The following is a 24,014-nucleotide window of genomic DNA, read 5'->3' on the forward strand; positions in this document are numbered from 1 at the left end:
AGGAAGAGACTGAGCAGATGAAGCCGGACGGACTAAAGGACTAAAGTGCCGCCGCAGCATTGATGATTAAAGTTAAGACGGATACTGAAAAGCGACCGTGGGGTCACAAGTCGGCAGAGGTTTATCGCCCCTCTCGCTTATGTATGCACATACATGCTCTCTGTCTTTCTGTTTGTTGCTTGCTCTCTCTCAACAGAAACGTAAAAATTCGCTACTAAAGGTTTTGAATATGAATGCCGTTCCTTCGAAGCATCGTACAGCTTGTTAGTAAAACAAAAGAGGGAGGCGGTTGGAAAGGACTGACTAAAAGGCCCCCCCCCTTTTAAAAGCATGTATACAATTTGTTTAGATTTGCACTTGTATAACCTTTGAGTTGGATTTACCATAATTGCTATTCACTTTTAATTAGCCTCATGGAAGGTCTTATCCTGGCAGTAGATTTGATTAGCTAAATCTGACGGCCAAAGTAGTGAAACAGGGACTTATCCACGTTGGACCAGAAAATCTCCAATCCCCAGCTCTGTCCTAGCATCCAGTTATCTGACTCACCTGAACATATACCTCATTACTGTGATTAAATCACGCTTTCACCTCTACTGTATTAGGTTAGACACTTTCAGTTTGACACAAACTGGTGGAAGCTTTTCTCTTTTCTTTGGGTTGAGAATCATAAAAGCAAAGAATCGCTCTATTGGAATTGTTGTGTCCATAGAACCCTGTATGTCTGAGATGGTTCCTCTTCCATCCCAACCTACAGGTTTGGTGGATGTCCTTCTCTGTACTTCTAAAGAGATCTGCTGTATATTTTATAAAAGTAGACTGGCAATGTTCTTCTGGTGACTCAGCCATAAGGATTTGACCAATAATACGTTCCAGTCTAATTGTCGGGTTTCAAAGGTACATACTAATTTGTACATTAGTCTACAAGTTTTATTAGTCTGTGTAAGGTTTAGTCTCAGGGCTGGTCACCAACAGATTTCTCGTCATGCGTGTTCCACATTTCCCCCCAAAAGAGCCTTCCAGGATTGAGGCCCTGAACGTAGACCGAAATCGGACACTGTGGTTACACACCAAATCTGTCCGTGTCCTCCTCAGCCTCATCCCCATCTGTCTCCCCTTTCTCTTTAGCATACCCCCCTTTCCCTCCTGGTGCCTAATTAATGGCATTAATTATCTCCAATTAGCAGCGTGGTCTTGGCAGCCGTTCACGTCCCGCGTTCCTTTTGTTTCACGGAGCTCCGTGACACGCTACGCTCCCTGTGGGGCTGTCGCTGGCCTAATGAAAGGCAACCAGGCCGGGCTTTCGCCCTTTTCTCTCTCTCTCTCTCTCTTTCCCTCTCTCTCTCTCTCTCGCTTTTGCTCTCTTAGTATAAGTGAGTAAAGAACTCTGTGTGTGTGTATATGTGTGTGTGTGTGTGTGTGTGTGTGTGTGTGTGTGTGTGTGTGTGTGTGCGCCACTGCCACGTCTCAGGCCCGCTTCAGGTGACAGCAAGCGGACACCGGCTGCTCAGTGAGCACGGCCTGCCAGGCTTGTGTGTACAGACATCAGAACAGTGGCCTGTTTGGGTTGGAACAGCTTCAGGGCACTGACTAAGCAGATCTAACTAACTCTCTGGGTAATGCACACTCCCTACTTTCACCCTAGGCCACTTATCAGATTAACACACAACATGTTGTACTAGAGCAACACGAATGTACCGAGGTCGTTCTGGAGCCACTCCACAGACACACCAAAGCCGCTCCTTAAGAAAAGGTGTCGTATAACGAAAATTCTGAGGCGGCTGATGAATGCTAATACTGACCTTTGATGGCCATAGATAAGGAGACTGAAAAGAATGAGGCTCGCATGCATTCTCAAGGTGAAAAATGAGTCCCGAAAGCTTCGGCTGTAAAAGAATGTGGAGGAACTCCATGCAGCATGTGCTATGTGCCCAAAATCTTAAGCGTTATACTGGGATCGATCTCGCATGTAGATGCTAACCTTATTCTCACATGGTGTATAACTGAAGAACCATTCCAAAAAAAAAAAAAAAACATCTAACGCAAAATATTTGTCGTAGGTTTTCTGCTGAAACGTAATCCTTTCATTCTAACCAGTCAGTCAGCTTTCAAAAAATCTAAACAAAAACTTTACAAAACAACTTGCATGCTGTTGTACTGCAATTCTTTTGACAGCTGTCTCTACAGAATTACATGGACGGAAGACACAATGTGCTCCTCAGCCTTGTGCAGGTTTCTTGAAATCTTGAGCCCGCTATCCATTACACCAGATCTCATGGCTCGAGCCGATTTAAGAATAGTCCACTTTCCCCAGTTATGCAGTCTCCACGATCTGGACGTCGATGGGAACCGATCGTATAAACACCATGGCTTGAACACTCCTCGACTGCTGACTGAACAGACAGGTGGCCTGATTATGTATGCAGGTCGTCGCAGCTAATCTTTATAGACTCAAGAACGTGAGTGAAAGAGAGACAGGGAATAGGGATGAGGTAGAAATTTAAAAAAAAAAAATCAATCACTTGGTCAAGGCTGGCAGAATTTCCAATTTAGACTTCAGTTAGATGGGTTTCATAAAAGACCCACACATGATTGAGTTTTAGTTTACCAGAAGCTCTTCATAGATGTATTCAGGTTGGGGTACTTGGCAAGGGACAAGTCGAAATCCTAAGAAACCCACAATTAGGGTTGCAAAATTCCGGGAATTTTCAAGGCTGGAAACTTTCCATGGGAATTAACGGGAATATATGGAAATAAACTGGGAATTTACGAAAAAAAAATAATAATGCGGAGTTGCCTATAACAAGGAACTTTAAATGTAGTTAAAAAAAAATCTTGCAGCATAATTTTGTTTAAAACACAACAAGACCAAACAAAATGTTTACTTATGTTTGTATATAATACAGTTTATATATTTCCCTAGATTTCCAAATAATTCCCATAAATTCCCGTAAATTTCCATAAATTCCCATAAAGTTAGTAACCGTAAAGAACAGCCAAACTCCCAACAAACTCCCAGAGTTAGCTAACTCGCTAGCCCAGCTAGCCGTTGTACCTGTACTGTTATCAAACCATTAACGTTCATGTTAGTAAAGCAGCGAAGGTTCGTGCGGTGACGTCACCGGTGATCTCGATCTTTAGCACAATCGGAGGAAACCGGTCGGCTAGACGAATTTGATAAATAGAAAAATGTCAACGGTGGGAGAAACAGAAAACTCAGCTGGGGCCCATCTGCGCCGTATCACTTTAACTGATGGGTCTGATGACTCGAGTGTCACTCTGTAGATTGCGGTTTTACGCCATGCTTTTTTTGCGGGCAATTGTATTAGCTGCTGCTTTGCGTCACAAACAAGTCAAATCCTCCTAGATTCTTCTTTTATTAATTAATCGATTTGATGAATTTATTTGTTCACATATTTATTTGTGTTTAAAAAAAAAAGATCATGGCCTGTTTTTAAATTTTTTTAATTATTTATTTATTTTAAATCAAGAACATTTATGTTGGTGTTTTCCTTTTCGTTTTAATTAATTAATTTGTTTGTTTGTTTGTTTATTAAAAAAAGAGAGAGAGAGAGATTTCAATCTTTCTCCCCCCCTTTTTTTGTTTTGTTTTGTTTCTGAGCGATTGTGCTCTGGAAAAGGAAAAGAAAAAAAACTGTCACTTTAAACCTCTTTCTCATAGCATTGCTTGTGGTTGGATTCAACAGTAGTGCTATTGTTTGTCTTTATGATCCAGCCGTGTGTGTGTGTGTGTGTGTGTGTGTGTGTGTGTGTGTGTGTGTGTGTGTGTGTATAATAGAGAGAAACTGCACACGTTGTCCTTTTCCCTTGGTGAACATGCTAACCTTTGAGCTGGCTCCGTGCTAGAATACCGAAAAAGTAACTTTTCCGTCTTTGCCGTTTCAGTACCGGTTCCACAGGTTCATCTTGTGTATCTTGGTGTTTTTTTTTTACGAACAAAAAAAAAAAGCAAGAAAATCACAAGAGTTAAACTTTAACATAGTGCTTATTGCTAGGGATGAAGAATCGATCTAGTGTCACAGTCACAAACAGAGCCGTCGTACATCTGAGCGAATCCCGTGTTTGTTCCTGTCTTAGCGTTAACGATTAAATACAGAAGCGTTCTGTCGCTGTCCGAAATCATTATAAACTAATGCTCCGTTCCTGCACTGTTGTAATTTTGTTTAAGCTTTTTGACCTCAGACACAAGCGCGGGCTGGCATTGCCCTCTAATGGCCGCTTCTGTTATTTATTTATTTACTTGTTTTTTATTAATTTTTTTTTTCTGTTTAGGACGTCTTCACATCAGACGTCGTGTCTGTTTATTACGATGTTACGTTAAATACGTAGCTCTTTTTAATTTTTTTTTCTTTTCTCCTTTCTGCCCTCCCCTCATAAGAGCGTAAGAGCGTGTATACGTAAAGAGTGCACTAATATTTGTTTACGTTAACACGAGTGAGTGGTGAATGTGTTGCCCGTGTGTTGTTTGCGTTTTGGCAGCGCGTGTGTTTATAATTGCACGCGCGGCGTGTATTAAACGTTATTGAGCAGGCTTTATAGGGGAGCCGTAGTGAATAGATGTGCTGTTTAATGGCTTGATGAGATGATGGCAGTAATCAGTGTGGTATACGACGAGCTCTGAAAAGCCATGTCTCTCTCTCTCTCTCTCTCTCTCTCTCTCTCTCTCTCTCTCTCTCTCTCTCTCTCACACTGAACACACACACACACATATACACACACACACAGTGTGGATGATTGACGGCCTGAGGGTTTTAATGGCACTAGAGAGGGAGAGCTGAGGTCGGGGTTGTCATGGCAACAAGGCGGTGGAGGCCTCCCCCCCCTTTTCCTCTCTCTCTCTCTCTCTCTCTCTCTCTCTCTCTCTCTCTCTCTCTCTCTCTCTCTCTCCATCCATGTTTCTGCATCTGAGTCTTGCTTCCAGGAGCGGGGTTATGTGTGCCCAAACACACACACACATACACTTGCACATCTAGATATTTTGTGTGGGACACAATGAACATGTAGCTCCTCTCCTCATATATATATATATATATATATATATATATATATATATATATATATATATATATATATATATATATATATACACACACACACACACACTACACACACTATATATATATATATATATATATATATATATATATATATATATATATATATGTATATATATATATATATATATATATATGTTAGTGTGTGTGTGTGTGTGTGTGTGTGTGTGTGTAGATATTTATATATATATATATATATATATATATATATATATATATATATATATATAAAATATTTTTCCCCCCTGTCTCTGTCTCCTCTACTTTTCAGTCTCATCCTCTCTTCTCCTTTGTTCTCCTTGTATTTTGTCCTTTCACCCCTTTCTTTTCATCCTCATTTCCCTTTTTTTATCTGCCTTTCTTTTCCTCTTTTCTCCTTCTCTCCTTATTTACCTTCTCTCTCTCTCTGACTAATTTATAGATAAACTGTTCTGCACGTGAGTGTGTGTGCACGCACAGATAATTGATGGTGTTAATTAACCAATCGGCTCACATTCAGAGTTTCAGTCTTCTTGGTCCTAACACCAATAACTTTTGGTGGACTATTTTATGTCTATTTTGTTATTTTATTATTATTATTTTTTTAACGAGCATCTCGGTTGCGGATTATTCAGAAAAAGCAGCTACAAATCCGAGCGTTGTCATGTGGAGGAAAACACCAATGAAATAAACGCTTGGCCATTTTAGATTGCAATTAGAACCCGGTCTGCTTTCACGTGGTGCTTCTCGCAGCCCGAACAGCATCGTGTACGTTTGGCTCTCGCAGGTTCTGTCTCCTGTGACTGGGGTTGGCGAAAAAAAAACATAGAAAATAAAAACCTGTTTGGTTCAGTTGTGGTCTGCCATGTCACACTGTTTTGTGTGTGTCTCAGGAATGTGTTTTTTTGGGTTGTTGCGACCCCAGGACGAAGGGGTGGACAGGAAGTCAGCCTGATGTTGTTCGATTCAGAATTCATCTGATGTTAAACCCTTGTGAAATGTGTGTGTGTGTGGTGTTGTGTTTTGACCAGTCTTGTTTTCTGTCTTTCAGAGTGCAGCAGCGGCGCCCAGCCCTGTAATGGGCAACATGCCCCCTAATGATGGCATGCCTGGTGGACCCATGCCCCCTGGCTTCTTTCAGGTAAGAGAGCTGCAGCTCGCCCTTTCTCTCTTCCTCTCTCTCTCTTGTTCTCTTTTTCGCTCTCTCTCTATTTTATACATCTGTCCTGTCCATGGCCTCCTGCTGCAGGTCTGTGTTCATTCATGCCTCCCACTCATCTTCATGCTTCTCTCTCTCTCTGTCTCTGCCTCTCTCTCTCTCTCTCTCTCTCTCTCTCTCTCTCACTATCTGTGCCTCTCTGTGGCTGGGTCTGGCTGCTGACGCTGTGTGTGCTGCTCTGATAGGGATGCTCTCAGTTAACACAAGGCCACCTGCTAATCCTGCATCTCAGAAAACCGCTCAGTATGCACGCTTCTCCTCCTTCTCTCTCTCTCTCTCTCTCTCTTTTTGGTTGTTGAGCATGGACAGTAGATAAGGTAAAGATGGACACATGGTTTCTCAGGAACCTTTGCTTCACCGTTAGTGTATAGAGTGTGTGTGTGTGAGTGATGGATGGATGATCATCAAGTTACCTGGACAAGCAGCTTATGTTCGTTCTACTTCTTTGTGTACTTTTATTGGTCTCTCTCCCTCTCTCTCTCTCTCTCTCTCTCTCTCTCTCTCTCTCTCCGTCTAGCATGCATGATGCTTTGTGTCTTCACGGCTCTACATTGTACGCAATCACTGTTGTTGCATTTTTCAGCGTGTGTGCTCGCTCTGCAATATGCCACAAAGCCGTCCATTTGTTGAGTCTTAACACGTCGTGTTCGGAAAAGCGATGTCTGGGGGGCCAAGCACTCGGAAGTTTTTTGCAGGGTAGTCGTGTTCTAATTGTCTTAACTGTCACTTATTTGTCTTACGGGTGCTACAGGACGACACCGAGACGTGTTTGCTTTTTGCTTAGATGCTTATCTTTTTTCTTGTGTTTGAAAGCGGCATGTAGGATCCCTGCCATCTTGACCCCCACCCCCCAGGATCCAACAAACATTTTTAGCAATTTTTTTGTTTGTTTTTGTTTTAATTCTCGCCTGAAAAACGTGTCTCGTTGCACGTACCGATCCGAACCGCGGACCTGATAGCCACACTGCTCTGTACGGACGATCCAATGGACCTCTGCGTTTGGCCGGCATTGCTTCTGACTGATGGACAATCCATACAGAGATCATTAGAGATGTTAGGTGTCTGTCTGGTTGTTATTTCCTCTACACATGTGAGTTCTACGCCATTTCCGACCCCTGTTTGTTCTGACAGTGGGGGAGGGAGGGGGGAAGGACAGAAGTTTTTACTGTTGATGCTGATTGACTGACTTCTTGATTTAAAAAAAAAAAAAAAAAACCTGGAGTGTTTGTTTTAACATAACACACCACATGGCGATGCTGTAACTTCAATCCAAACCCCACCACCTGATGCACTACAATCCGTCTGAGGTCTCAAATGCCGGCATATCGCCTATCAAAGGGAAAACGAAATTATTATGTGCCATGTGATCATGCGCTGGTCTGGTGTTAATGCACTTTAGCTAGCTATCTTCACCGTGTTACTTTTCACTTGAGCTACCACAGTTTATAGTCTTCCTGTTTCCAGGCAACCAAACGCCGGAGGTTTTTGTCCAGCTACAACATTTACGCTTTGCCCCAGCACTTTTGTTCTCTGGGTATTGGTTTAACGTCTACCTGTTCTGGTACCAAGCTCCAGTTTGCTTTAGCTTTAATTTTCCTCTGCTTTTAGAACAACTAATTGCATCTTCAGTTCCAGCAGAGCACTTTTCGCTCTCTCACAAACGAACACCAGACAAGCCTGTACACATTCCCCACCAATCCCGGGGCTTGTCCGCAGCAGCTACACTTTTGTGTGTTTGTGCATGTTTTTCTGTCTTGGTGAGGACCGACATGTCCCCACAAGGATAGGAATGTCTGAGAGGTTTAATGTTGTCGGGACATTCGGTCCCCTTTTGGTTAGGATTAGGTCGAATATCTGTGGTAATAATAATTATTAGTAATTACTTCAACGGAAGGACCTTATTTATAAGGGTAGCATGGTGTGTGTGTGTGTGTGTGTGTGAGCTTGTCACTCTGACTCCATCCTCTGCCCAGTGATGGACAGACTTGGCATTTGGCTTTGTTTGTGATAAGGTAGAGGTGAGATGCGAGAGAGAGAGAGGAAATAGCAAAGGCCACACAGTCTCTCTCTCACTCTCTCTCATACACACACACACACACTTCTAACGCATTTGCTTACAAACCAGCCGAATGTCAGATTTGTTCTTTGCGGCTCGCAGAGATTTGATTATGCTCATGAGTACAAAGCCTCATACGCGGTACAGAGAGAAAAGGTACGGACAAACAGGTGAAGGATTATGGAGAGATGAGTGAGATTTAGATAGAGAGAGAGAGAGTGTGTGTGGGGGGGGGGTGTCATGGCGCAGAGAGAGAGAGATGGCAGTGTGTGTTTCTGTGATGAGGTGTAATGAACGGGCGTGACCTCGTTGCTGCCGAGAGTTTTGAGGCCTTGAGTATCGGCACACTCCTCCAGGCCTTCCTCTGAGTACCACAGGGTGCCAACACACACACACACACACACACTGGTGTAGTATCTGTGCTGTTTCTGGGACAGTCAGTAGAGCAGCTCTAGCATCAGACCCCTCAGGACTGCCTCTCTCTCTCTCTCTCTCTCTCTCTCTCTCTCTCTCTCTCTCTCTCTCTCTCTCTCTCCACAGTGAGGTCGTAGACAGGTCAGGGCTAAATCTGTACTCAGCTCCCCAACATACCTTTTTAGCACACACACTTCTCCAATATTAAACTATATCGAAACAAACAGGCTCTCTGTGTTTATCCCTTAACACGTCTGTTACAGATATTCCATCAAAAACACGAGCGATGAGCTCAATCAGAATAACAAACAGGTTCATGTGCACGCCTCAATCCTTAACAAAGCAACTCTTGAGTTACATTTTTGGTCAACAATCTTTTAAACGGAAGACGGACGACGACAATGATGATGATGATAATAATCGTGTAAGCCTTTGTGTCTGTTCACTTTCGCTTTCAGAACCAGCGAGCGTGCGCGAGTCAGGACGTGATTTCTTTAAGCGGTTAGACGAGAAAACGCAGCTCAGGTTACAAATTCGAACTGATTTGAAAATAATAGTGAGGTAACGTTTTGAGGCAGACGCAGGACTGGTGTTAACCTTGTTGATATTTCATGATTAATATCGTAGAGTTTAAAAACAAAACAAAAGAAAAAAATGCTACCCAAACCTTGAGTATCGTTGGTAATCTGCTATTTAAAAAAACAACAAAAAAAATTCTACGCTTAAAAAAAAACTAAAACTATAAAACCTCAGCTAAACATGAGAAATTACTAACCCAAACTACGAGCCTATTTTTTTTAATAATAACAAATTTACATAACATTTAAATTCAACTGTTTTGAGATTCTGGCTTACCAGATCATCAGAAATCCTTTTTAATAATATATATATATATATTTGTCGTTCACAATTAATAATGCTTTATATATCTGATTTAACACTAGATAATTAATTTGTTTTTTGTTTATTTTTATGTCCTTCGCTCGTAAATCTAAAGCGAACATGACACGCTAATCAACTTTCCTGCACCGAGGAACTCTCTTACTAGCACTTCGTTCGGTCGTCTGAACGAAGTCGGTCGATGGTTTTTCTGAGATGAAAATAATATAAAGCTTGTTAGCTAAACAAAGCAGCAGCACGGTTTAAATTGCAGAACCTGGTAACCGGACTCGTCGTTACGGTAACACTAGCTCTAAACCCCTTTTGCAGGAAATCCGCCGACGTCGGATCGACGCGACGTATCCATCAACCTGTTTTTATTCGCAGTTTACTTGATTTTCGGAAATGTTCTATAAATAGCGGACTTTTGTAATTCTCCCTCCGTTCCAGATGATCTCGTTAAACGAAGGCGTTTGATTTGCCGCTATGTTGCGTCATCCCGTGCATCTCTTTCCCTTAATCGTTTCTGTGGCTCGTTTTCTTTGCTACCTGAAGGATGGCTGCACCAAAAAAAAAAGAACCCTGACAGTTTTCTTTCTTGACAACAGTGCCCCCAAGTGACACAGCCTAGCTATTGCAGCCTGAACTCTTGAGTGTGTGGCGTCTATGCAGACTACGGTGGCTTACGAATAAAGTGTGCTCAGCCAGACGTACAGCCACTGACTGTCTCCTCTGTGAGATGAGTGTACAAGAGCAGATTTGGAGGCCAGGCTGTTGGTGGTAGAGAGTTCCTGCTGCCTGTGAGGATTCTTGGAAGGCCATATGCTTCTCATTGAGATATATCGGGGGGGGGCGTATGGGGTAGAAGGGGTGTGGGGGTTAGGGGGAGCTTTGTAATGCTAGAGCTGAAACAGGATGTTTGGTGTTCGTGTGTGTGTGCTCACAAGACTTCGTAAAATGGAAGGAACCAGTACAGAAACGTTTTATCCTTAGTAACTGCTGAATTAAACGAGTGTCTGAAGAGGTTTGTTGGGAACTAGAACCCGTTCTCTTCCCGCTTTGGGTTTAAACCTGAAGACAGAAACGTCTCGTACGCAGCCGGCTAGGATAATTTGTCAAAGTCGAAGATGTAACTTCATTACAACAGATTCTACCTCGTTGTGTGTGCATGAGTGTGTGTGTGTGTCGGCGGAGCAGCAGCAGGCCTCGGCAGCACGCCCCCGTTTCATGTCTTACCTGCCTCTTCTCTCTTAAAGGGCCCTCCCGGGTCGCAGCCGTCTCCCCATGCACAGCCTCCCCCACACAACCCCAGCAACCCCATGATGGGACCCCACGGCCAGGTAAGACACACACACACATTCTCTTTCTCTTTCTCTCTCACACACACACACACGTACACAACTGTCCCTTTGAAGGAACATTTTAAAATGAATTTTTTCAGTAACCAGACACCCCAATCTCACCCGCCCTTAAAATTCCCAACCATCTGAGCACCTAATAATCGAATCAAAGAAGTTGCAGCGTTTTGCACCACATTGCCTCAATCACCAGCCTCCTTTTCTTCTCTTCGTCCCTCCGTCTCCTTTCTCCCTCTGCTCTTCGGTGGCCCACACCCAGCCTCTCTATGCCCAGAGTCAGCGCCCCTAGAGCGGGATGAATTATTCACGGTCCTCCCTGCTGCTGGAAAGGCTTCTTCGCTCCCACCCACCATCAATAGCACATTAATATTGCACAGCCTGATGCTGTAGAATGCCCACACACACACACACACACACACACACACGCACGCACGCACGCACGCACGCGCGCTCAGTCTCTAAAGGAATAGTCAGACGAGAAGTCAGATCTTTTTTTAGAATTGCGCTGGAGCTGGAGAGAAATGTCTGCCAGTTAGCATGATGTCACTCGAATGCCAAAATCTCATTTCCATAAACCTATTTTACGTTGGAGAATGGCAGGATGTAGTAGAGGGTGTGAAGGGGGTAAAAAAAAAAGGGAATACAACATAGCGCCGTTATAATAAGGACGTATTAGTAAATTATTTGAATAGTTCAAAACGACCAGAGTAGATCGAATGATATCTTGCAGATGTTCCGTACCGTCTCACGGCTATCCGGATGGTTTTTATTTATTTTTTTGTTTTTTTCCCTCCTAATTGTCTTTTAGTGTCATCGCTTGCGCTATGATTTTGCTGTGTTGGCATCATGCTAATTGGTGGGCGTTAGCTTTCACAGCTTGTCAAAACTTGTCTCGGATAATTGGCTGCACACGAGTGGAAAATATTGATTTGTTTTGTTTTGGTTGAACACTTTTCCTTTAAGAAGCGTAGCTGCTTGTGCTTGTACACACAAGGACAGAGGAACATCTGTAGGCATCTCCAAATAGCCGTTTACTTACACACACACACACACACACACAGTTACACATCCTCATTTTTCCCTGCCCAGGTCTTTTCACTGGTACACACACACACACAGGTCTGTGTGACGGTCCCTCTCTTCTACACAGCCGGAGCTCTTAGAGCTTTCAAAATTCCGGACCACAGGAGCTGCTCCTGTTCCGTCTCTCGTCCAACTGGTTTCGGATTTCAGAGCGAGCCTGTTGTGGTCTTGATGTGTGTGTGTGTGTGTGTGTGTGGTCTGCTTATTCGTCCGTATATAAAACCTCTATACGGTGGTCAGTATCAGACTTCTGTCCTTAAAAGTGTGTGAGTGTGAGCGAGTTTGGACCATGAGCAGCAGTCAGAAAGCTTGATGTTTTATTTATTTATATATATGTATATGTGTCGCATTTGGTGCCATCCTCATTGTCGCTCGGTGCATCTGCCTGCCTGCATTCCACCTGCTCCAGCTGGCCTCGCTGCTGCCATTCATTCAGCCGCACCTTTTTATTTTGCACTCTGTCACTGGACAGCCACACGGTGCTAATGGCGAGGAGGCAAAACACACACACGCACACTCACAAAAAAACAAAAACAAAACCTGGTCTCTATTTTTCTCTCCCATCCCTGTCTATAGCCCTTCATGTCTCCGCGGTACCCGGGTGGACCTCGGCCGTCCCTCCGCATGCCAAACCAGGTAACGGACTCCAGTTCTGTTTACACACATGGGGACGTATTGTGTTGTTTCAACATGATTGTACCGGACATAGGTCTGCTTGTTGTAGTCACATGTTCGCTACAATCATGGTGAAACACCACAATGTGCCCCCTGTGGATGCACAAAGGAACTAAATGTCAGCACCAAGTCTAACAACAATACAGATGCCTGGATGAGACAGAAATGCTCTTATTCTATCTGTAAGACGTCATTTACGGTTAACCGTAAAAATCCGTCATTGCCGTGATGTAACGAAGTGCTTTTTTTTTTTTTTTTTTTTTTTTTGTCAATCCAGTCTAAACCTCATCAGAGAACTTTTTTGCGTTGTTGACGTTTGACAGCCAGAACATAGAAAAATAATGACCAGAATGATTAAACATCCGGCGAAAGCTTTACCAGATGTCAGTCTTGCTGAATGTCAGCTCGATATTTCAGCCTGTCGTGGGTTAAAATTCCAACTTGACAGGTAATCGGATAGCACAAACATTTTCACGTTTACTAAACGCAGAAACGAGAGCTCTGTCTGCAAGCCGGTGTCAAACAGGAAGGAACACAAAAAAGCTTCTCTGTTGTAGACCGTTAATGGAGACGTACTGACGTTATTCGGAAATGGTATTGGCCCAGGACCTTGAGATCAGAGATTGCTGATTGATGAATCATAATCTTTCCATGCACAGCTTCTCAGTGATTTCACTGTGGAACCGAATTGAATACCAATAACTCGCAGTTTCAGACATGTCCTGGTACTGTGATGTTAGACCTGAATGATTGCCTTGCATTTAACAAACCAACAGGTTTTTTTTTTGCAAGTCCAACCTCAAACACCGCCGATGGAGTTCGTCAATAAGAGTCGCTAAGAGAGACCTACTTTCACAGAAAAGGCAAACTAACTGACATGGCAGACTGCCAAATAAAGCCGTTTTCTCCAGATTAGTCTGTCTGCTTAAAGTAAAACTCCGTTTTCTTGCAGCTTTCAGTATTCTGAAGCTTGTAGCCAGATAAGGCTGAGGCGCCCGTGTCCTGTTGGCCGAGTGTCCGTGGCCGAGACTTGTACGTATGGATTGTAGCCCAAGTACGAAAGCAACGTCCGAGACCTAAGAGATTTTAATTTTTTTTTGTTAACATTAATACGTTAGACTACGAAGTGAAATGTGAAAATAACGTCATAGAACCGCTACACAAAACTGTTCAACTTTACACAACGGCACTGTGTTTTTATTTTTTATTTTTTACTTTACAAGTTCTCTTTCATTTTAATCACGTACTGTCATCTCGGCTTGCTTGTGAGATTAAGCGGACGAGTCAAAACGGATTTCGTGTTGATTTCACTTGGTTTCCATTGTTCCTTATTCCCACCCCCTTCCCCTCCTGCATACAGCCTCCTGTCGGGGTTCCTGGGTCACAGCCACTCTTGCCAAACAATCTGGACCCCACCAGGCCACAAGGTATTAGTCTAGACGAGCTGCACACATGGCCAAAACGTGTCCGATGCATTTCGTCAGATTTAAAAATGTTCCTTTCATCCCCATCTTGTTCAGGACACCCCAGCATGGGCGGCCCGATGAGAATGAATCCACCTAGAGGGATGGGTAGCATGGGTCCACAGGTGCGTATTAAATACCCCGCTCTCCCTTTAGTCTTCAGTTCATTGGGGGATTTCTAGTAAATCTTGTAACTGATTGCCGCCAGTTTACATTTCTTAATCAAAGATAAACTTTCACCTCTGTGTAGAACTACGGTGGAATGAGGCCACCTCCGAACTCTCTGGGTGGGCCAGGCATGCCAGGAATGAACATGTGAGTAGCGACCGCAAAACCTCCATCATCGTCATCAGTGTCTTTGCTTTGGGCAAAACACATGTCAGACAAGCCAGTTTATAGTGTCGGTCGACTTAGCCTTTCCTCCTCCCACTCATCTGTTTATTGTTCTCTCAGGGGTCCAGGAGGACGGGGTCCTTGGCCGAATCCCAATACTAACTCGGTAAGTTTGACCACTCTGCATAATGCATTTCTATAGCACTTTTTTTTTTTTAAAACATCCGAGGTGATTCGCTTTGTCTACTGAACCAAAGTGACTGACGTAATCAAGTCTAGTAAAAGCGACTGTAAAGAGATTCACTTCAAATGAACCAAAACGATTCACTTCATCAAGTGTAGTAAACCAGAGTTCAAAGTGGTTCTCCATCTTGTCTAGTAAAACAAAGTTTAAATTGATTCTTCTCATCGAGCAAACTAAAGTGATCCACTTCATGAAATCTAGTAAAAGAGTTCAAAGTGATTCACTTGATGAAGTCTAGTAAAACGAAGTTTAAAGCGATTCACTTCAAGTGAGCCGAATTGTATAAAAGTGATTCACTTCATCCGGTGCAACAAAGTGATTCACTTCGTCCGGTGCAACAAAGTGATTCACTTCGTCCGGTGCAACAAAGTGATTCACTTCGTCCGGTGCAACAAAGTGATTCACTTCGTCCGGTGCAACAAAGTGATTCACTTCGTCCGGTGCAACAAAGTGATTCACTTCGTCCGGTGCAACAAAGTGATTCACTTCGTCAGGTGCAACAAAGTGATTCACTTCGTCAGGTGCAACAAAGTGATTCACTTCGTCAGGTGCAACAAAGTGATTCACTTCGTCAGGTGCAACAAAGTGACTCGCTTCGTCAGGTGCAACAAAGTGATTCACTTCGTCAGGTGCAAGTTCAAAGTGATTCACTTCGTCAGGTCTAAGTTCAAAGTGATTCACTTCGTCAGGTCTAAGTTCAAAGTGATTCACTTCGTCAGGTCTAAGTTCAAAGTGATTCACTTCGTCAGGTCTAAGTTCAGAGTGATTCACTTCGTCAGGTCTAAGTTCAAAGTGATTCACTTCGTCAGGTCTAAGTTCAAAGTGATTCACTTCGTCAGGTCTAAGTTCAAAGTGATTCACTTCGTCAGGTCTAAGTTCAAAGTGATTCACTTCGTCAGGTCTAAGTTCAAAGTGATTCACTTCGTCAGGTCTAAGTTCAAAGTGATTCACTTCAAGTGCACCAAGCTAAACAAGATGATTCATCTCCTCATCTCCTCAGCGAATTCAAATTCTGCATGTAATCGAGTGATCCGAACTAAAGTGTCCATGTATTCAAGTGACTCATTTCTTGAATGGAAACATAATGGCTCACATCACCAAGTGAGGCAGAGTGATTCACTTCATGAACTGAACCAAAGTGAATCACGTCACATGATCGAAAGTGATTCACGTCAACGTAAAGCAAAGCAATTCACTTCGTGAATCAGTCGCTTCAGATTGATTCCCGCTGTTGCGTCTAATAATACAAAACCGAAGAGATTCATTAAGTCTAGTTCATCAAATTCCAGTTACAGTCAAATTGTTTTTAAATATTCAGCAAATCTGTGTTTTCCATTCCTCTCTCCACTTACAGATAGCGTACTCCTCCTCATCTCCAGGCAACTATGTCGTAAGTAATGGACACACACACACACACGCACATCAGTATGTGGGCCTGTAATGCCAAATCTGTCCCTGTTCATTTGAACACAAGTTAATACTTTCCTCTGGAAACAAAAAGTATGCCTAAGCACATATTTAACTCACTAAACATTTTTTTTTTTTTTTTTTTTTTTTTTTTTTTTTTTTGAGCAATTACTAAAATTCTTCTGTTTTGCTCCGGGCGTTGTATTTGGACAAGCAGAATATGTGGGCATTAATCATACTGCCATAATATCTCCCCTGTGTCTACTGCAACTTTGTTTAAAATTTTTCCTCCGGCCTTTCTGGAGCTGAGAATAGCGTTGTATGCCGTTCCTAAAAAAAAAAAACTGGCGTGCTTGTGTTTATCTTCCTCAGGGTCCCCCAGGGGGAGGTGGTCCACCAGGAACTCCCATCATGCCAAGTCCAGGAGGTGTGTAAAATAAAAATAATCAACAGTTATTCATACATTCACACACATTCACCTGCTCTTGATGAAACCCGATAATCTCCCAGTTTGTACCAAATGATGCTGGGTGCTTCACACTCGGTCTCGGTTTCAGCAGCCAATGTCAGTGCAAGGTTGCTGCATTGCCTTTGTGGCTCAGCACAGCGAGGGGGGGAACACACACACACAGCACAACATTTCCTCCCATCCCCCCATTCAGAGTGATGTAATCCTACCCCACTGCCTGAGACCGGACATTATAGCCATCTTCAACGGCTTGTGAATGTTTAAAGAAGCACAGCATGGCATCAAGCCGAGCTTCATATCGATCAGTTATTATATAAGCAAAACTATATCGGGTGGATTGACCTGTGAGATGAGTTTGTTGATATAATCGCTTTTTTTTATTATTCTTTGTTTTTGTTTTAGTGTGCCCCCCCCCCCCCCCCCCCCCCCCCCCCCCCCCCCCCCCCCCCCCCCCCCCCACTGACCTTATTTTTCTTGTATCCTTTCCACAGATTCGACAAACTCGAGTGAAAACATATACACAATGATGAACCCTATCGGCCCTGGAGGCAACAGACCCAACGTGAGTGCTGTTGCTAAAACAAACAAAGTAAAAGAAAAACCCTAAATCATACTTGAACACTTCAGGACTTTTTTTTAAAGAGCCTCGAATTATACAGTGATACTCAATGACTAGGATTTTCACAGTTAGCACTATTTCACCATGAACGTAACCAAAGTGCAGCAGGAAAGTACTCCGAGCCCCTTACAGCTCGCTTTAACGGACGCGGGTTACTTCAAATTAATTAACACGCCGTTAGCTCGGAGCGTTTGATCAGCTGAGCTTGATTATTTCCTTTAATTGAATTGAATTTCCCTCACACTGTTAATGAAGCTGTCCACTTCTCCTGTCACACGTGTCTTAAAGGAGCGGAAATGTTCCAGCCGTATCCCTGTAGCAGGTGGCTGGGGCCTAAACGTACATTTGTGTTTTCGCAGTTCCCTATGGGCCCGGGTCCTGACGGTCCGATGGGAGGGATGGGATCCATGGAGCCTCATCATATGAACGGATCATTAGGTGAGCGAGCGACCGTGCCATCATCCAACGCATCAAACACTTTTGTATTAAAGCACCCCCTGTTGGTCATGTTCTCTCTCTCTCTCTCTCTCTGTCTGAAAGTTTCCCAATTGCTTTTGTTTCATTTGTAGGGTCTGGTGACATGGATGGGTTGCCAAAGGTGAGTAAGCTTTTTTTTCTTCTTTTTTCTTTTTTTCTTTTTCTTCTTAAACATGACTATAGTACACTGTCAGCCACTTGCCAGTAAAAGAAGGAAGATAGCATAAAAACGAGTGAATGTAAGAGTGAACTTTAAACTGCTAAGGGGGAAAAGGGTGATGAAAGATGGAATAAAGGAGACACAAACAATTAAAGAAAGTTAAAATATAACGTTTTAAAATATATTGGTGTTTGTTTTCAACGTGGTTTCCGGGAGCTCAACGGGGAAAGGAAGGAAGAAATGGGATGAAACAGAAAAACGTTAATAAAAGAAGAGGAAAAAAGAAAGGAGGAGTTCAGTGAAGGAAGAATTGCCCATTTTATAGGATGAAATACATGGCAACTTTAATTGCTGGGAGAAAATATGGACAAAATTAAGATTTTTTTTTTTCCTTTTGACATGTTAAATACTCTCACCTGGTGTATATTAAGTCTGCCCCTAGTGGAAATGAGTGAGTGTTGCACCGTGACCCTGGCCAGCATGACACGCTTGCTGAAGATGAATAAACGAACCATTTTTTTTAAAGCAGTTCTTTTTTTGCCCCGTAGAACTCGCCCAGTAACATGGCAGGCATGAACAACCCGCCGGGCACACCGCGAGACGACGGCGAGATGGGTGGCAACTTCCTCAACCCGTTCCAAAGTGAAAGTGTGAGTAGCCTGGAAATTTTTTTAATTTTTTAATTTTAAAAAAATTTATTTTTTTATCATTTTACCCTCGTCCCCAGTTAAGTGTAATACCCTGATCATCTTATCAGTCTTCTCATGTCTCTTCTTCCTTTCTTCTCGTTCCAGTATTCACCCAACATGACGATGAGCGTGTGATCCCACCTTTTTTTTCTATTATTATTATTATTAATTATTATTGTTATTATTTTATTTCATTTTATTTCCCTTCTATTTGTTTTGTACCCCCGCATTCCTTTCGGACACCGCACCACAAACCCCACGCCACAACCCACAGAACTTTTGGGCCGGGCTACGCAGCCTCACAAGGGACTTACGCCAAAATGGCCGCCGCTGACAGGAAGCAGCCCCCGAGCCACAGGAAGAGCCTGCTGACTGACTCGCTCTGCCTTCCTCTCTGGCTCAGGACACTGAAAGAAGGGGCTTTGAGAATAAACATACACACACACACACACACACACACACGAAAGGACCAGACTGATGGGCAGGACAGGACCGTTTGTCTTTGGCTCAGCTCTTTTTAACACACTCCATCTCTTCTTCTCTCTTTTTCCTTCTTGTTCCTCGTTATCGCGGTAGATTTCACTCTGGGACGCGCGATCCCTTGTTTTTATTGTAATTTTTTTTTTTTTCATTTTTATTCCCACTCCCATTTTAAACGTGTACATTTTTCAACACTCATGAAGATGTGACGGGCCATGAACGCTTCCATTATTTCTGTGTATGTATTGTATTATTAATAATTATTGTTCCTTTTTTTTATTATTATTATTATTATTTTGTATTAATATTGTAATGATAATTGATAAGGGTATTTTTTTTTCTGTCTCAGAAGGGCACATTTGTATCTCAATAACCATGAAATCGTCAGAGTAAGCACATATTCACGACACCCAGTGGAAACTCTATGATTTATTATAAAAAAAAATTTTTTTTTTTTTTTTGGTGAATTTGTCTGTGTTTTATTTGAATGTTTTTGAGGGAGATGTCTTTTTTTTTTTTTTTTTGTTTTGTTTTAACATTTCAATGGCTTTGCCTGACGACTTTTTAAATTCCCCTTTTACATAATGTGTAGCGATTTGACCGAAAGCTCCACGGCGGGTGTAGAGCGTTTCTAATAGTAAACTTTCACTCCATGACTTATCTCTCTGCTGTCGCTGTGTTATTACGCTCTCTGTCCACACAGTACGGTTTGAAACACACTGTCACTCTGTGGCTTACTTTCGCGGATCCACGACAAAGAAAACGAGAAATAAGTTTCCTCCGTAATAAAAAAAAAAAAAAAAAATCAAAAAAACCCTATTTTTTTTTTATTATTTTTTTTAAATGTTGGTACTTTTTTTTTTTTTTTTTAAATATTCTTGGCTTTGTTCACGTTATTTTTATTTATTTTCCCGCTTCTCCGCACCCTCCTCCATGTGTGTGTCTTGCAACATGCAGCTTGCTTCAGGACATTGTAAACATGTAAATAATGCCAGTCTAAAGATACCTCCTGCTGAATCGACCCCTGTCCCGCCTGCATGTTCCTGAATACAGGGCGTCTCGGGAAGGTGAAGGGGGAAACGAACGTCCGCTGAGACGCAACCCGTGCGTGCTTTCTCATTGTTTTCAGACGGAAAAGGCTCGACGTTCTTCTCGGCTGATGTGAGGCATCGCGTCTACCTCTGCTCCTGTGGAACGTGCACCGTGACGAGCAGAGCATCATACAGACCTGCTTGAATCATGAGCGAACGCTGCTTTTTTTTTTTCTTTCTTTTTTTTTCTTTCTTTCTTTTTCTTTTTCAAGACTACCTAGTTCTTGTTGTTACTGATGGAGCTTCACATCACGTGATCATCAGCATCCAGAGACGCCGTCTCTCCTGTAGTAGCAGAGTACGGAGCAGGATTCCTCAACATTGTTGATTTTTATTTTTGTTAGGTTTTTTATTTTTTTATTTTTTTTAAAATATCTATCGAACTGTTTCACGTCAGAGCCGCTAGCTTTTTTTTTTTTTTTTGTTAGTTCCTCCAGCCTCCCGTTATTCGAGTACACCGCCTTGTACGTGACGTCACCTTTTCTTTTTTTTTTCCCCTTCCTCGGCCATGTGCTTCTTTGTAAATACTGTAAAATGCATTTTGATATCATTGACATGTGTTTTTTTGTTATTCCAGTTCTGACAAATGAACACAGCACTGGAGAAGAAGGAACAACAGGTCAATAGGAAACAGCTGAAGTTCTGTTCCCACTGGAGGGGGGGGGGGGACAAACACGGGGGGAAAAAAACTGTGTGAAAGGAAAGAAGTCGTCCTATTGCACTGATTAATCCACAGATTAGGTGAACGATGAGAGGCAAATGTGTAGCAGTCTCAACACACTCCTGTTTCAGCCTTGACCTGAATGCTCAGGATCCCCAAACCCAGACACCCCCCCCCCCCCCAGACAGACAGACAGACTTTCCACGCTTGTGCACTTTCCAAAGAATAATAAATAAATACAACCAGGCTTTAGGACGAAAGATTTGTATCTATTTAAAATAAAATAAAAAAAAATTGTTGGAAAGAAAAAAAAAGGAAAGTTTTAAAAAGTAAGAACTGAGAATGATTATTATTGTATTTTTTCTATGGTTAGAATCCCAAGTTGAACACTACTCCCAGTGTAAGGTGCACTTCCCTAGGGAGTAGGGAGTAGTTTGGGATCGAGCTGGAGGCTCCGCCCTGTTTGCTTTGCCGTGTCTGTCCCATAGGCCATTTCCGAACTACTGTTGTGACGCTGTATAATAATGTAACATTAAGGAGAAAAGGAAGGGAGCTTTGTCGGTCGTCTGGGTTGGTTTGGTTTTTTTTTTCTCGTTTTTTTTCTCCACAAAAACGGAACAAGCAGTATTGAGTATGAAGCAGTGATATATAAATATATATATTTTATTTTATTTTTCCTTTGGCCTCCTTTGATTTTGCTTTCAATTTCACATTAGAATAGACTTGCTCCTTGTCTTCTAGGGACTTTTTTTTCTGTGTCTCGTGTAGTTAATGTTTCTTTCTATTGTAAAAAATTTCTTTAGACTGAAAAGAAAAAAAAAAGTCGTTTACCTAAAAAAACAAAACAACAAAAAAAAAACCTAAAAAAAAAAATGGAAAAAATGCATCAATAATAAATGTAATTCTTTTCTTTTTTCCATGGAGTCGTCACTTATTTTTGCTCGTGTCCCTTCGTTGTAGATACAAATTTAAGACTAATAAAAATAACGTAATCCCTTTTACCAAGGCCTCTTGCTTCGCCTGCTTTTTTTTTTGTTCATTAAACAAGTTGCATTCTTGCTATTTCTTGGTGTTCTTAACTTTCTAAATCTTTCTAACATGAGAGAAATCGTTTCTAAAACATCAATGTTTTTAACAAATTAACCTTTCAAAGTCATCTCATTTGTATCTGATGCTCGTTGTGCTACCAGGATTTGGGTTTGATTTATCGCCAGCGTTTTTATATCAAAAGCCAATTTTAAAAAAATTCAAAAAACGAATTCATTACGAGCCAAAGAAAATATTAGTTTACTGATTTATAGAGTACATGCTATTATAGAGATCACTGAGTTGAAGTAAATCTTAATCTCACTGTGTCTCTAACGTTAGTCTAAGTCAAATTCATAAAATTGAACAGAAATGTAAAAAATTTTTTTTTACAAAGATAAAAAAAATGCTGGGGGACATGGTGGGTTAGTGGTTAGCACGTTCGCCTCACACCTCCAGGGTTGGGGGTTCGATTCCCACCTCCACCTTGTGTGTGTGGAGTTTGCATGTTCTCCCCGTGCCTCGGGGGTTTCCTCTGGGTACTCCGGTTTCCTCCCCCGGTCCAAAGACATGCATGGTAGGTTGTTTGGCATCCCTGGAAAATTGTCCGTAGTGTGTGAGTGAATGAGAGTGTGTGTGCCCTGCGATGGGTTGGCACTCCGTCCAGGGTGTATCCTGCCTCGATGCCCGATGATGCCTGAGATAGGCACAGGCTCCCCGTGACCCGAGAAGTTCCGATAAGTGGTAGAAAATGAATGAATGAAAAAAAATGCTGATTCCCCAATCTGTGGTAAATGACTTTCAAACATACGTAACATTACACTGCTAGCTTAAGCTAGCTTAATTTAAAAACCCTTGGTAAGGCGTCTTTTCCACCAGAGTGTTGTGTCAGCTATTCGTACTATTTCTACTCCACCTACACAATGCATAGAGTAGTGTACAGGTATGTGGTTTTGGACTCAAATTAGATTCTAATTTACTGACTTGGGAATAAAATATAAATCACAGCAGAACTCACTCACCACAGCAGAACATAGGACATGAGTATAGAAGGTTGACCATGTTATGTCTTTTAGTGTAATCATGCAAATCCAGGTAAATTGTGAACTAGAACCGTGGTTGGGTTTTAATCTTAAAATACTCGAAATGATAAATTTTTGGTCTGAAATATACAGCTGCGATATTACTCTTGATGTGTGAGAACTATCAGGAATAATTTTCTGTAAACTTGACTGTTTGCATGGTGGCTCACCTTAGCTTAGACTTGTGTGGCGTTTCCTCGTGTTCTGCATGTTCTTGATTGGTTTTCTTCTGGTTCTCCACTTGGTTTCATCCAACAGTCCAAAAACACACAGGTAGGTGGATTATATAATATATATGAAATTGACCTTGTGTGTGAATTTGTGTCTCCTTGTTGTACATAGTGTCTCCTTGTTGTAGTCCTGAATGAATACAAGCAGTTATATCTCTATCTATCTATCTATCTATCTATCTATCTATCTATCTATCTATCTATCTATCTATCTATCTATCTATCTATCTATCGATATCGATAGATAGATAGATAGATAGATAGATAGATAGAACTGCTTGTATTCATTCAGGACTACAACAAGGAGACACTATATATATATATATATATATATATATATATATATATATATATATATATATATATATATATATATCCATAACTAATACGTTACTTAAATCCCACATAAATCCACTTAATTCCTGTTATCACTTGTTTTTTTTTAGACCTAATTCAGGTTTATTTATCTATTTTACATTTTATTTACACATCATATGTTATTTTAAGGGGGACGCGGTGTCTTAGTGGTTAGCACGTTCGCCTCAGACCTCCAGGGTTGGGGGTTCGATTCCCGCCTCCGCCTTGTGTGTGTGTGGAGTTTGCATGTTCTCCCCGTGCCTCGGGGGTTTCCTCCGGGTACTCCGGTTTCCTCCCCCGGTCCAAAGACATGCATGGTAGGTTGATTGGCATCTCTGGAAAATTGTCTGTAGTGTGTGAGTGTGTGAGAGTGTGTGTGTGTGCCCTGCGATGGGTTGGCACTCCGTCCAGGGTGTATCCTGCCTCGATGCCCGATGACGCCTGAGATAGGCACAGGCCCCCCGTGACCCGAGGAAGTTCGGATAAAG

At 42.1% G+C, this 24,014-nt stretch overlaps 1 protein-coding gene across 2 annotated transcripts in view; it reads left to right on the forward strand.

Annotated features, from left to right (window-relative positions):
* The window catches only part of zgc:110158 (uncharacterized protein LOC553590 homolog), a 46,671-nt gene extending 24,839 nt beyond the window's left edge, over positions 1-21,832 (forward strand). The window contains exons 5-18 of one of the 2 annotated variants that reach the window (XM_027148617.2): positions 6,106-6,195; positions 10,879-10,962; positions 12,640-12,699; positions 14,099-14,165; positions 14,259-14,326; positions 14,452-14,516; positions 14,655-14,700; positions 16,133-16,168; positions 16,558-16,612; positions 17,146-17,216; positions 17,633-17,711; positions 17,843-17,871; positions 18,459-18,560; positions 18,705-21,832. In XM_027148617.2, the coding sequence (XP_027004418.1) occupies positions 6,106-6,195; positions 10,879-10,962; positions 12,640-12,699; positions 14,099-14,165; positions 14,259-14,326; positions 14,452-14,516; positions 14,655-14,700; positions 16,133-16,168; positions 16,558-16,612; positions 17,146-17,216; positions 17,633-17,711; positions 17,843-17,871; positions 18,459-18,560; positions 18,705-18,734 (882 nt within the window). In that variant the 3' untranslated portion in view covers positions 18,735-21,832. The remainder of the gene's footprint in view (positions 1-6,105; positions 6,196-10,878; positions 10,963-12,639; positions 12,700-14,098; positions 14,166-14,258; positions 14,327-14,451; positions 14,517-14,654; positions 14,701-16,132; positions 16,169-16,557; positions 16,613-17,145; positions 17,217-17,632; positions 17,712-17,842; positions 17,872-18,458; positions 18,561-18,704) is intronic. The other variant, XM_027148618.2, reaches the window with a different exon arrangement.
* Positions 21,833-24,014: the final 2,182 nt, after the last annotated feature.

This window comes from Tachysurus fulvidraco, chromosome 1 (genome assembly GCF_022655615.1).
Source record: "Tachysurus fulvidraco isolate hzauxx_2018 chromosome 1, HZAU_PFXX_2.0, whole genome shotgun sequence".
NCBI lineage: Eukaryota > Metazoa > Chordata > Actinopteri > Siluriformes > Bagridae > Tachysurus > Tachysurus fulvidraco.